Source organism: Halichoeres trimaculatus, unplaced genomic scaffold (genome assembly GCF_033239565.1).
Source record: "Halichoeres trimaculatus isolate MK-OKI-2021-1 unplaced genomic scaffold, fHalTri1.1 fHalTri1_scaffold_22, whole genome shotgun sequence".
In the NCBI taxonomy this organism is placed as follows: domain Eukaryota; kingdom Metazoa; phylum Chordata; class Actinopteri; order Labriformes; family Labridae; genus Halichoeres; species Halichoeres trimaculatus.
In genome coordinates this window covers 9,251,688-9,265,680 of record NW_027437200.1, presented here as the reverse complement: position 1 = coordinate 9,265,680, position 13,993 = coordinate 9,251,688, and the positions used below count along the sequence as shown (strand labels likewise).

Here is a 13,993-nt window from a genome sequence, read left to right as displayed (position 1 = left end):
ATGCCAAATAACCTGGAATAATTTCTTTTATTTCTCCTAAAAATCTTCAGCTGTGTTTTATGCTTGATTTACAACCAATCCATGTCCCTCAGGGATCATTACTGGGTCTTGCTATATATTTTTTTTTTATAGAAAATAGTTTTTGAAAACATTTGGAGATGAGGAATGAGAGATTTCATAAAAGCAGGTGCTGGTAGCTGATGGAGGCTTTAAAGGACATCTAGTGGTTAATAACATGAAGTGCAGCTGATACATGTTCTTTATTGGTTCATGGACTGTTTGGGATTTGATTCGCCTGTGCATCCTCTTTTCACTACAATAAATTATTGTCTGGTTTCAAGTTAATAATAATAATAATAATAATAATAATAATAATAATAATTTTTATTATTATTATTATTATCATTATTATTATTATTACTACTATTATTATTATTATTATTATTATTATTATTATTATTATTATTATACACTTTGCTTTTATTTTCCATTGAAAAATATTTTGATGGTTCTGCTACATTCATGAGATGTGCTCTAGAAAACATAGACCTATATCATTTTCACAAATCATTCAATTCACTTCCTCTTTGAAGTAGTCCTGGATGTTTGGCTAAATTTAATAACTCTCTTTAAAATAACAGAAAAGAAAAAGAAATTGAGAAACATCATTCTTTTAATTTTCAAACAAATGCAATTCTTTATCAAATCAAGCCACCATGAGGAACATTACCTCTGCGTGTTCTCCAGCTCCCCCTGCAGGTGTAGTGTAAGTATTTCTTCATCTTGACAACATTGTATGAACTCAGCTGATGGAGGGAGAGAAAGAACAGAACAAAGAAAAGTTATCACCAACACAAATAGTCTGGATTTATACGGATTAAAGGTCCCATATTCTGCTCCTTTTCTGCAGTTTAATATGGATCATTGATGTCTTCATGAAATAGCAGTAACATGTTTTGGGCCAAAAAGCCAATAAATCAAACACAGCAGCATTGTTTCCAGGCTCTCATAGCCCCTCTGTTCAGAACGCTCTGATTTAGTGGGCGTGGCCTTCATATGTAAATGAGCCGCCGCTGATACCGCCCCGCTCTTCAGCGTCACTGAGAGCAGCACCACGAGCTCCGAGTGCACAATGTTTAGAAAACAGCGAAGCTTGTTTACCGTAACATTACAGGCTAAAACAACAGGCTAACCGCAGCTAAAGTTAGCATCCTGAAGCTAACACAGAGACAGGAGGGACACTGAGGAAAAGCTCTTACATCTGCTCCACAGCACACAGCATTTAAAATACTCACATTTCCAGGGTCAGGGGTTTGTTGGCGGATGGTTGGTAATGCGCCTGGATTCAGGACCAGTCTATTCGCTAGCCCTCTGTTGTATTGTTCAAAGTTGGAAAAGCAGTCGGCCGTGAAGTGACTAGCACACACATGCACAGCTTTACTGAGTGTAGCTGGAACATTTCCTTCATTAATAAACTTTAGCCACTTAGTCTTGTCTTCTTCAGAGATGGGAAGCTTGTGTATGGAACTATGTGGCTGTTTACAGCCAAAAACAGAGCAGTAATGGCCCTTCAACTCTTCAGCAGCGGGGAGGGGAGTGGGCGGGGAGAGGGTTCGGGGTATCTGCTCTGGTGGACCCATTAGGTCAGACTTGCTCCTGATTGGTCAAAACCCTGCTAATTTGTAAGTGTCTCACTCCTAAAGCAAGTAAAGTTTAGTGGTTTAAAAGAAATAGAAGAGAGTGATGTGTTTTAGTCCTGGCAGTCACAGTCCTGGTCTGAGTCTAATCTGGGTGGGCGCTGATTATCTTCACTGTTTCCTGCTGCAGTAAAATAAAGACACCACCTCATGTTTGACACATGAACAGTTTTATTAATGTAGTTTCTTCTTGTTGCTGTTAACCTCTAAGTCCAGCCTGTTTAACCGAACATCAGCCTCCAGCATCCTGTGTATGTTTCATATTTCACAGAGACACAGAGACACAGACTCTACAGGATCAGCTGTCAGTCCTCTCTACATGAGCTCACTTCTTGTTGTTTCTTAGGCAGCTCTTAGAGTCTTACTGTTTATTTAAATAACAAATCTCTGCTTCCTGGATGAATTTGACTGTCTATTGAGTTTGAAGTGAATATCAATCACACTTTAATCTGATGATGTGTTTTTTTCTTAGTGCACAAATAAAATGGTGGGGAAAAAAACTCTATAATGTTTATCATAATATACATTAAGTTGAAATAAAACATTAAGTTGTTTATTTTTTGACTCCCCCATTGTTTTGGGGCTCGTTGTGACAGATTTTAGTTCACTGTATAAATGTTTTAAACACATTCAAATACACAATCTAAACTCAAACTGCTGAGAGTAAATTAGCTTTAGCCCAGCAAACTTATATAAAAACCCAGCTGCTCTTCTGAGGTTACCTTGGAAACATTTGTGTGGACTATCATGTACTTTCTATTCAGTAGGACTACATGTTTGTTTGTGTTTGCTCTGTGATCATCCCAGCACAGGTTCATGTGCCTATTTTATGATAAGAAGGCAAAGATTCAGAAAGTTAAAACATCATGATGTCCAAGTAAGACAGTGCTACTGCATGAGGAGTCAACATGCTGTAAACACTGTTGGTATACAATTCAGATTTGAAAGAAATGGGGCTACATGTTTTGTCTAAATAACCCATCATTGAAATCAGAGTGACTACAGCACAGAAAGGAACAAAGACACTGAGGATGGGTTACAAAGACAAGGTAAATGAGGACTTAGTGAATTTACATGTCCTTGTCTGAAGTGGTATATCTATAACCCCTGAGTTTCTTTGTGGTCCCGCACAGTCCACAGAGCGATGGAGAGGATCTTTCTGTGTCTACTGTGTCTCTCAGGTAAGAAAACTTTCTTTTTTTGGAGTGCTTAAATTTTTATTTGTTTTTTTTCATTTAAAAATGTTGTGGTTTCACTGGTAAAACTTGCGAATTTATATACTGATATAAAGAAACTTTTACATCAGTTGGGCTCTACTGTTTAAAGGTGCAGTGAGGAGTTTGAAAGCGATCTTGAAAAAGTCTCCCTTCTAAATATATACCTGATCATAATCCACATTTTAAAATGAGATTATCAGCGCCAATATTACTGGTTACAGGTTATTTTAAATTGATGCTTCTAATCTTCCTGATCAGGTTGAACAGGACCAGACTGATTTATGGCAAGCCTTGGTCTCCGACAACACCACACTGACTGACAAAGTTTGGTAGTGATGATACATATATATATATATATATATATTTTTTTTTTTTTAAATCTTGAAGTTTCTTTGGTGCCCTCTGATGAAGCCTTTTCATTTGTTTTTTCCACAAATGTTCAATTGGATTTAAGACTAGGCTATTCTAACAGATTAATTTTCTTTTTTTGAAACCATTTGAGAGCAAACTTTGCTTTGGATCGTTGTCCTGCTGAAAGGTCCAGCCACATCTCATCTTCATCATCCTGGTGGATGGCAGCAGATTCATATCAAGAATTAGTTTCCTCCTGCAGCAACAACAGATGCACTGCACAGAGTTAAAAGGGAACAAACAAAGGCCGTCTGTTATCACCCAGGTTTCCAGTGCATTGGCCTCAGAATGAAGTTGTTTGGGGTCAGAACAGGAAGTCTGATAAACCCTTCTTTTAGTGACAGTTAAACCGAGCCATGGTAATGAGTCAGAGGAAACAAACTGACTGAGGCCTCTGAAGCTCTACTCACCTCACACACATACATATGTACTCTTTGAAACTTTGTCTATGAGTTACTCTCAAAATAGGCAAAAGCAACATGAGCACATACAAAAGCTTGAATTCAATTATAACTCTACTTCTACCATCCTCAGAGCCTCAGTGACCTTGAAGTGAACAGAACTACAGCGTCAGTGCCTGGTTGTGTAAATGTTGCATTTGTGTTCATGAAAATCCAGGTCTCTGTGAAAGTCAAATCCTGAGGACATCATGGTGGTCATTTGGTTTTATTGGCAAGGTTCATTTGATTATTCAAAAAAGGAAACAAATTATAAAGAAGTAAAAAGGCCAGACTGATGTGCTAGGAGGTGGTCTTAATGTATTTATGGAGGATTCCTTTTTAAAAGGTTGAAGAGTACAATACAAATTTCTCCCAAAACACTTGTAAATGATTGGATCAAAGTGTTTTCTCTCTTGGCTCTCAGATTAGAAAATTTTCCTTTGTTAATTTTTGGAGTGTGTATTATGTTTTAATTTCTTCAATAATGAAGGAGTTTAACAGGATGTGTGTCTGAATTTATTTGCTGATTTGAAAAAAAAGATCAAAACCTTAGCCAGTCTCTAGTATTTAAAACAGTTTCATCCTTATCAGTCTCTGAGCCTTTGGAAACACCGGACACAGGATCTATTATGTGTTAGAGTAAAACTAGTGAAAACATGCTCTCCATTACTTGTTTATGTATTGTGGTATAAAGATTATAGATTCTGGTGGTGTGATTTTTTTTTTGCCAAATAATTATTCATTCGTTTAGTTCCCATCATTTCTGATTGTCCTCCCCCAGAAAAATCTGAAGTGCCAAACTGGATTCAAAATATTACTGGATCACTTGTGATAATGTGATATTACATGAAATACCCCAAATTTCAGTTATGTTGTCACGGTTTTGTGAAACAGTATTGGAACATATCAATACGTCAGCAGTATCTGTGTCCTCCTCTCAGGCTGGAGCGTCTCCTCCTGCCTTACCCGTCAGTACCATTATGTGGATGATCCCATGACCTGGACTGAAGCTCAGACCTACTGCAGACAGAAATACACCGACCTGGCCACTGTGGAAAACACTGAAGAAATGGACCAACTGAAGTCCTCAGTGCCGTCCCATCGTCTCAGTGGCAATGTCTGGATCGGCCTGTACAGTAACATCCAATGGAAATGGTCAGACGGCTACACAGGAGAGGGTTCTGGCTATAGGAACTGGGAAAATGTTAAAATACATGAACCAAACTTTAATCTTGGGCTTGAGTTCTGTGTGATGATAGATTCCACCGTAGGAATGTGGTATGATGATAAATGCTGGATTAAATGGCCGTCCATCTGTTACAACGGTAAGAGGAGAATAAAAAAAGAGGGCGTGTCCAGCTTCTTTTAACTGGTCTGGCAGTTAGAAGATTAAATAGAATTCAAATCCTTTTTATTTAAAAAGTGAAAGTTAAAGGGTTAAAAGGAGACACAGTTAAGGCTGAGACATGCCCCTGTCATGAGATATTACTGACTTCAAATAGGTTTATCACAAGTATAGAGTGGACTGAACATCTCCTGGTTTCTTAAACTCTGTCTGCAGGAACACAGCAGGATCCAGACTTTGTTCTTGTCAGGGAGGAAATGATTTTTTCCGATGCTCAGAGGAACTGCAGGAAGAACTACGTAGACTTGGCCACAGTGAGAAATGACAAAGAGAACCAGAAGATCCAGAGCTTGAAATTGAAAGGGAACTACCTTTGGATCGGTTTGTACAGAGATCCTAATGTTTTCTGGTCAGATGGGAGTGGATACTCATTCCACTTTTGGCGTATGAGTTTTAACTACTTGGGCTCCATGAGTGTGGTCTGTGGAGTGTCATATCTGCCAGACTCAGGGAAATGGAACCTAAAATCCTGTGAAGATAAATTCCCATTTGTGTGCTACAGCACAGGTAAGAAACTAACAGCCCTTTAGTGAAGAAGAGAGATTCAAGCATCACAGGAAAATGATGAAAACTGTTCTTAAAATATTCATGTAGTCTGGAATATCTGGAATCTGGAGTGAGCTGTATATAATGAATAGATGAATGAATGGATGTCATGTTTTGTTTAGTTTTATTTTGTTTTGTTTCTGCACAGCAGGATCAAAGCAGGTGATGAAGCTGAAGATGAAGCCTGATGACCCCTCTTTGGATCTGAACGACCCTGCATTGGAAGCAGGCCTCCTGAGAGAGGTGGGACCAAAAAAACTTTCATGACCTGGACATATTTCATTCCTTCATGTGTTGGTTTGACTGTTTCTGTCCTGTTTGTCTTCAGATTGCACTGATGCAGAGCTCAGTAAGTGTTTTTACTTGGTCTTCCTATGTGTTCCCAGCTCCAGGACCGGCTGAAGGAGAGTGGACTGAGTGGAGTCACTCTGAAGTGGAGAGAGCAGCCTGATGGCAAAGTCTTCCACAAGGAGGAAGAAAGTTCTCAGGAGAAAGACGGAGAGAAGTGTGAACTGTGAAACTGAAATTTAACGTAGTTTCTTCTTGTTGCTGTTAACCTCTAAGTCCAGCTTGTTTAACCAAACATCAGCCTCCAGCATCCTGTGCATGTTTCATATTTCACACACACAGAGACACAGACTCTACAGGCTCAGCTGTCAGTCCTCTCTATATGAGCTTACTTTACGATGTGTGTGGCTGGAGGTTTAAAGAAATGAGGAGCTGTGAGGGGGACAGGCTCTGATAGTACTCACTGGGAGTTGGTTTGATTTTATCACTCCCATATCAGTGTGGCTTTGGGTGAGGTGAAGCCTAGCATGTGTGGTGTAGGTATGTTAGCATGTTTTGTTTTTAGCTGAGTGGTGTGTTATCTTCGAGTAGTAGTGTTCAAGGAAATGTAAATCCATTTTTTTTGTTGCTTGCTTCTTTCGTGTTTTCGTGTTGTCTCTCCTTTTCTGAAAACTAATGCTTATTTGGTATTTTGCACATTTACAGTAAAGACTTCAATTGAGGAGAAACTACTGATTGAAAGTGTTTTTTTTTATTATTATTATTCCACAAAGCAGTTCAGAGGTTTTCTCTTGTCCTCCATAAACTTTGTGATATAAAACTTGTGGATGCATTTAATGTTTCCACCATTTTTACACTGATCCTGCTAATTTGTAAGTGTCTCACTTGTTGAGCAGGTAAAGTTTAGTGGTTTGAAAGAAATAGAAGAGAGTGATGTGTTTCAGTCCTGGCAGTCACAGTCCTGGTCTGAGTCCAATCTGGGTGGACGCTGATTATCTCGGCTGTTTACGGCTGCAGTAAAATAACGACACCACCTCATGTTTGACACATGAACAGTTTTATTGTTCTGCCATGTACACACTGCAGCTGCTATGCCTGGTTAGCGTTTCAGGTTCATTTTTTAGTAATAATTTGATAAAGTCGTACATGCCCGCGTAGATATTCGCACTGTTAATATGTATATATTGTTATCACAATGGAAACAAGATGCTCATTTATCAAATCAATGATCTCTGTTGGAGGTTTCTTTTATTCTTCCATTGGATCAAACAGAATGGCAGCGTGAGGATTGGACTGGTACATAAAGTCTCAGCTGTAGATGAACACCAAACATACTGATTCAGCCTGTACAACAATTCAACCCATCAAATCCTGCTTCAGCGAGGGCACACAGAAAGTCTTCATTTGTCTGTACGTTAAGCTTTAGACCACAGTCAAACACACACTCAAACACACCAAACACACACATCCCGCAGCCTCAGCTGCTGAGGCGGACACAGTCACAAATGGACGGATAGAAATAAATAAGGAAATGTGTATGTGGAGACTTTTTCTTTACTTTTAGATGTTTGGAAGTCATGATAAAATAAAAACAACAGTAGTTGAAGAAAAAAACTTTATGTGATGTGAGGTGTCAAAAAAGATAAGTCTGGTGTTAAAGTGTTGTATTATATTCAACAAACCCCAAAAGAAGACCAAAACCAACAACACATTTGTCCAGAAATTGGTTCTCTTTGACTTTTCTACTCCAATTTTTGATCTTAGCCAAAGTTTAAAATTTGAAAAAATGAAAAAATCATTTTAGAGAAATATTGTAACAGCTAAGTGAGGTTTGAATACTTTTTGAGTTTATGCTAGCCAATATCTACCTCAGTCCTGTGCAGTTGTCCAATAAAGGAAAACCCTCCTGTGCTCAGGGTCCAAATGTCCAAACATACGTCCCTTAGGATGCAGAATTATCCTATTATTTCACTTACCTTAAACACCACACAGCAGGAAAACACTTCTTTTTTCCTTTAAAACATGCTTCCTGTTCTGGGCCCTCATTCACATCCAGCCATTAACGGGGAAAACAGGCAGTTTGTACAAATGGTGGTAAAAAAAGATATTTAGCAATATGCATGAGCCAGGTTAATGACCCAACAGAACATTAAATTTAATGGTGGTGGACCCCTCCATTACAGTTACTAATGGCAGTATTACTTAGGGATGGGTACTAATTTGGTACTTTTAGAGGTACCGACCAAATTCTGTCTTTAGTACCGAGTTTTGGTTCAAGTAAAATCAAAAGGTACCATTTTAAGGTACCTAAACACATCCTTGTGACTGTGAGAGAGTGGAAGAGTACAAAAGTAAATTGAATACAAAAGTACCCATCCCAAGTATTACAGGCTGTTATTCAGATGGCAGGATGGCGTGCTCATGTGATACCATTTAAGACAAAAAAGGCAAAGAGGTGAAATATGAAGTGTTAAGATATACAGTAAACTTGAATTTGATAGATAGAGGTTTTCCAGAAAGACATCAGAAAGAAACAGACGTTGTAAGGGGTTAATGTAGACGCTGGACATAGGAGTGAACCAGTTATCAGGACAGACTGGTTGGTGGTTTTGGCTCAAAATATGACATTTGTCGACAAGAAGGAAATAAATCCAGACTTATCCTTTTCAATGCGTTATGGAAAGATGTGAAGCAGCACAGTTGAAGCTGGAGCTACAGGGACAGCAGGGAGTAAGTGCTCAATCTGCATGAAAACATTCCTCATCACTACTTTCTCTCCCTAAACACACTATATATACATGTGCACAGAGGTGGCAGCTCTGTGGCGGAGAAAATGTGAACGCACAACACACATCAGAAAGACAGACACATAAATAAAAAGAAGGGTAGATGCATCATGGGAAGATGAAGGTGTGATCACACAGCCTGTGTAAACAGATCAGCAGGGTAGAAAGAGTTCAGGATGAAACGCACATTCACTCTTTGTAACAGTAATCTCATGTGTACGTCGGCCATTCTCCAGCTGAATCGGTGCATGTACAGCAGGTTTGGGTGGGCTAATGTATTAAATGCTTTGAACTTTTACTGGACTGTTTCCCCTACAGTCCAAGCGTGACTTTTTCTTTCCTTTATTTACAAATGTGTACAAGAGTTCATCAAGAAGAGGCCCGTGCATGAGGTCAAACGTCCCAGATGCCCCTTTTAGCTTCGATCAACCTTTGGTGCGTCGTTCTGTCATCACACCACAGCAGCCAGAAGGTAAAAACGAGAAGAATAAACATCATCCAACAAATATGTAGGGTGCTATCTTTGGTCACAAAAAGAGCAAAAGAAACACGACGTCGAGAGAAAGCACAAAAATACTGTTCAATGGTTTAACCAAAATGAAAATCCAGTGATCAGCGAGGACAACAAGAAGGGATCAGGAACATCTGGATCTGAGGAAGCATACGACACCAAAGGCTTCAGTGGAAGATGTAGGGAGCAGCTGCTCAATCAAAGTACTCCTCCTCCTCCTTTTCTTCATCTTCCTCCTCCTCCTCCTCCTGGTCGTCCTCACAGTAGCGTTGGAGCAGTAGGTGCAGGTGCTGCTGCAGGGCGTCAGGCTGCAGTGCGTCCGGGGTGTCGTCCAGACGCTCCAGGTGCACGTGCTTCCCTTGGGCATCCCTCACCACAGTCCTCTTCTGGGTTCGCGACTTACGCATTTGGCTTCTGGGAACAGAAAGAGATAAAAAAAAAAGTTGTCATACCAAATATGAAGCTTCATATCTGTCCTGTTTCAAAATTATCGTTCACTTCCATGCAAGACGACAACATCCAAAAATTTAGGGTAGAAAATCCAACGCAAACATGAAGTTATGTTGACTTTTTTCTAATAACCTCCAGACTTTAGTGTCCAGAAACATTGTGACTGAAAAAATAGCATGGCCACTTCTTCTAAACATAACTTAAAGTCAACTGTGACACTTGGGGCCCTCTTGTGGTTGAAACCAGAATGAAACTGAAGGACACCAACACAGCACACTTGATTTTTTTTTATTTTTTTTTACAGGTTTTTAAAGAAATCAAGAAATTATTCAAACCTAAAATACTAAGGATAACAAAACATATTAAAATGACTAAAATGTTAGCTGTGCAGTCACACCATGCTTCTATGTTAACTCCAAGTCTTCACAGCAGCAGTTGTCTGCAGTCATTTGCACACTCTCATGCTGCTGTCCAACCTTTTAACCACAGAACCGTCATCCTGAATAATCTCTTTCTCTACTACATGAGGCAGCAGCACTTTCCCAAATCCTCCAGCATAACTCAATGCCTGGAGGAGGAGAACCAGGGATGAGATGCATTAAAAGACACCTGACATGAAAATCTACACACGATGAATCCATCCATCATCATAAACAATAGATCATGTCTGGATAACGGTGAGATGTGACAGCAGCTCATGGCACACTGACCTTCTCAAAGTCCTCTCTGGCTGATGGGAGATCTGCAGCCAGTGAGGAGTCTCCGCTCTGCTTCTCCATCCTCTCTCCTCTCACCACCGTCGTCTTCACCACTTTGCTGACTTTCCGACCTTGCACTGGCTCCACCTCGAAGTCTGACGCCGTGGCTGCACCGAGAGCCAGGGGCTCAGAGAAGGTCAGCTGAGAGGAAGACAACAGAACAAATCATCACATTTCCTGTATTCAATGTTTTCACATACTGCAGTTTCAGAAACCTGCTGACACATGCATCCATTAAACATGCTTAACATTTTAAACTTTAAAAATAGAAGAATCATCGTTAAATTGATGCTACAGGATTAAACATGAAGCAGGTGCTGAATGACACTGACCTCTTTCTGGTCTCCTCCACTGTGAAGCACAGTCCTCTTCACCACTCTGGACACGGTGTCTCCCTCCTCGATCTGCACCGACTCCTGATGAGAGCCCTCGATGGTCACTTCCTGTGTCTCCAAGCCGTCAGGTGACACAAATTTACGGATCACCTTCCGTGTGATCTTGTTAACAACACAGAAAGAAAGACAATGATTTCACTGGCTAGTCATTTGTCAGGACCACTCTCTTTGAACAAATAAATGCATAAGTTAATTATAGCAGTGTTCTGGAGCCTCTCATGCACTTGTGGAGAGCACATCTCCCCTTTCTTTTTAAGGTTTTCATGAAAATAAAAGGCAGAGAGAGTAGCATCAAAGTAACTCTTTGTTAAATCACTCTGATTTTAAGAGTTAGCGAAATCATTCCCCATTATTTGAACTCTGAGTGTTTCCTTACCTTTTTTACAACCATATTTCCATGCTCGTCTGTGTATTTCTCCTCTGTGACGCTCTGTGGTGGGATATCTGGGAGGTTATCTGCCTGTAAAACACAGAAACACTAAATCAATTCAGATGTTAACACACAGTTTTCACCAGTACAGTTAGCAGCAGTATAAAGGTATTTCAGGCAGCAATAGATCAATGCAGGTCATCCACAAAAAAAAGCCAACAACAACAACAACAAAAAAACATTAAAGCCACAATTTGTAGAAAATTAATTTAATAATAATTTTAAATCATTTTATTTTTGTAGAGATAAGAAATGGACATATTTTGTAAATTCTGGGAGTGCATCATTCTACTCATTGCGGCTCTAACTTTTTGTTTTTCAATGATAGAACAGAAAAATTGTACACAGGTATAAAAAACACAAGTTTGATAAGAACACCATCCAAAAAACTCAAGTTCTTCATGTCAAAAAGAGAGAAGCAAGTAAAAGCGTCAGAGTTGTATCCAAACCAAACCAAACCAAACTACATCTCCCCACTAACCCCGCCTCACTCCACAGTCACCTCGGCCGCATCACGCACATTTACCTGGATGATAACTCTTCGTCGGACCACCCTGGTGGTCAGCACCTCCTCCTCTGAGCTATCAGAGGACAGAAACCCTAGCTCCTCCTCTATCTCCTGGGAGACAGCAAACAACCAGCATAGGTCAAAACATCAGGTGTGGACAGTGTGAGGTCAGCTCAGAGCTGCAGACAGGCTGTTCCTTCTCTTCCCTTAACCTCACTTTAACTTATCGTCTGCCATATTTCTTTATGTGCAGACAAATGGAAAAAACAAAATATGGATATGTATAGTGAAATGAGATGAAGAGAAGGCACAGATATTCAAACATGTTCCACTGAAATAAACGTGCAGGGGTGGGAGCCAGTGTGCGAAATACAAGAAACGCGTTAGACAACATCAAAAATGATGAACTTTAAAAGTTAAAAACTCTGTCCCTGATTTTGAAAATTGTTCTACTCTTACAATATTTTTGCCGCTATTATTTTAAGCAGTGCTGGAATGACATTTAGGCTTCAGCGCCCACAAATAAAGGTCTAAAAAACTAAGATGAGATGAGAGGATGTAGTATGTTTCAAACTGCAGTTGTGGTAGGATTAACTGGTTGTAGATAAGTGAACTTTGTTTGTAGGTTGACAGCCAGGTCCCTGAAGAGAAGAGGTGCAAGACAATGGCTGAAATGGCTTAATTAGCTGCTACTGGTAACTAGAAGAATATGGATATTCTATTAATATCTATGTAAATATGACAAATTGTGGCGTAGGTTAAATAGGAAAACACTCCTTTAGAAGTAATAAACATTAAAAAAACCCAAAATCACATCCTTGGTGTTTCTCTTTTTTAAGCTTGTTAGTCTCCACAAATACTGAAAAACCTTATTACAACTTTATGCAAAAAACACAATAACAAGATTTTTTTTTTTTTTTTTTTACCTAATTTTACCTTTCCAGTAAAAAAAAAAAAATCTAGTCCGTCTCGGTTTTGGAAAAGTGCATTTGAAATGTGAATGAATTTCTGAAGTGGCTACTGGAAGGACAACTGAGAGGGGACCATCAGTGATAGAGGATCAGTAACTGGATTTGTTGAACTTAGCCACTTGTCGCTGTTCATACAGGGCTTACATGTACAAGTGCGTCCATATGGAAATAATGCAAATGTCACCCTTTTCAAAATATAAGCAACACTGTCGTATTGCATCTGCAACATACTTTGTTTCTTTTTTTGTCATTTATGTTCTATCTTTTGATTGACCTTACACAGGCCAGACATGGATGCCCAAATGGGCCGGCCGGGTAAATGAAGGTTAATGGGTTGGTGATAGTGCAGTATGCAGACCCAAGCTACCCATCATGACTTTCCCAAACGTCTACAACAGATATGATGATGCTGATGTGAGTTAGTGTGGTCACAATGACCGCATTCATGAGGATGAAATGTGCAAGAATCACCATTTACCCTGGCTACTATAGAGCTTTGTAGTTATTAAAGGGTATTCCGCACACTGATGTGGAAGCCAGCAAGCAAAACTGAAAGACTGCAAACAGGTGTAGATCAGATCCAAGACTCAAAGGTTAGAAACTCTTAAAAGAAGCATCAGCTGATATCAGGAAATGAAGTGCCCAAACAGTAGACCACCAATCACAAAACAGCTTTTTCATGATTTAGAATGTAAAACAGCAACTCATCAGATGTTAAGTGTCCGTCTTTTCCTGGAGTTTAGCCTCTCATGCACAAAAAGCACCCATCAGCCATGTTTAGTCTGTAAAGAGCAGCACCGTGTGTTTCACAGCAACCAGCCAGAGCAGCACAATGCTCAACCTCTTACCCTTCCTAGGAAGTCATCGTCATCGTAATACCCTGCCTGATCTCTGGAGGGAAGCTCCTCACACACAGGGAGGTCTCCCTCTGCCCGACACTCACGTGAACCCTCTGAGTCGTATGCAAATTCACCGAGGCTCTCGCTGCCGGAGGAGAAGCGTTTGTAATCGTCCACACGGAGGAACGGATGGGAGGTTAAGTGAGGGGTCCCTTTCACCAGGCTCAGATCAATGCTGCTCCCAGGTAATGGCGATGGAGGTTCAGATATGTGGTAGGAAATCTCACGATCCAGTTTCCAATCTTCAGGGTCAGAGAAGTCTGAGAGGGCTTGTTTGCAGT

The 13,993-nt window shown here is 39.9% G+C and overlaps 1 protein-coding gene across 15 annotated transcripts in view; it reads right to left on the bottom strand.

The window, feature by feature from the left end:
- Positions 1-9,551: 9,551 nt before the first annotated feature.
- ank2b (ankyrin 2b, neuronal) overlaps positions 9,552-13,993 on the bottom strand; it is a 198,262-nt gene continuing 193,820 nt past the window's right edge. For all 15 annotated transcript variants that reach the window (XM_074699074.1, XM_074699076.1, XM_074699073.1 and 12 more), the window contains 4 exons: positions 11,281-11,364; positions 10,842-11,006; positions 10,462-10,650; positions 9,552-9,715 (listed from right to left, as the gene is read on the bottom strand). In XM_074699074.1, coding sequence (XP_074555175.1) covers positions 9,701-9,715; positions 10,462-10,650; positions 10,842-11,006; positions 11,281-11,364 — 453 coding nt within the window. In that variant the 3' untranslated portion in view covers positions 9,552-9,700. The remainder of the gene's footprint in view (positions 9,716-10,461; positions 10,651-10,841; positions 11,007-11,280; positions 11,365-13,993) is intronic.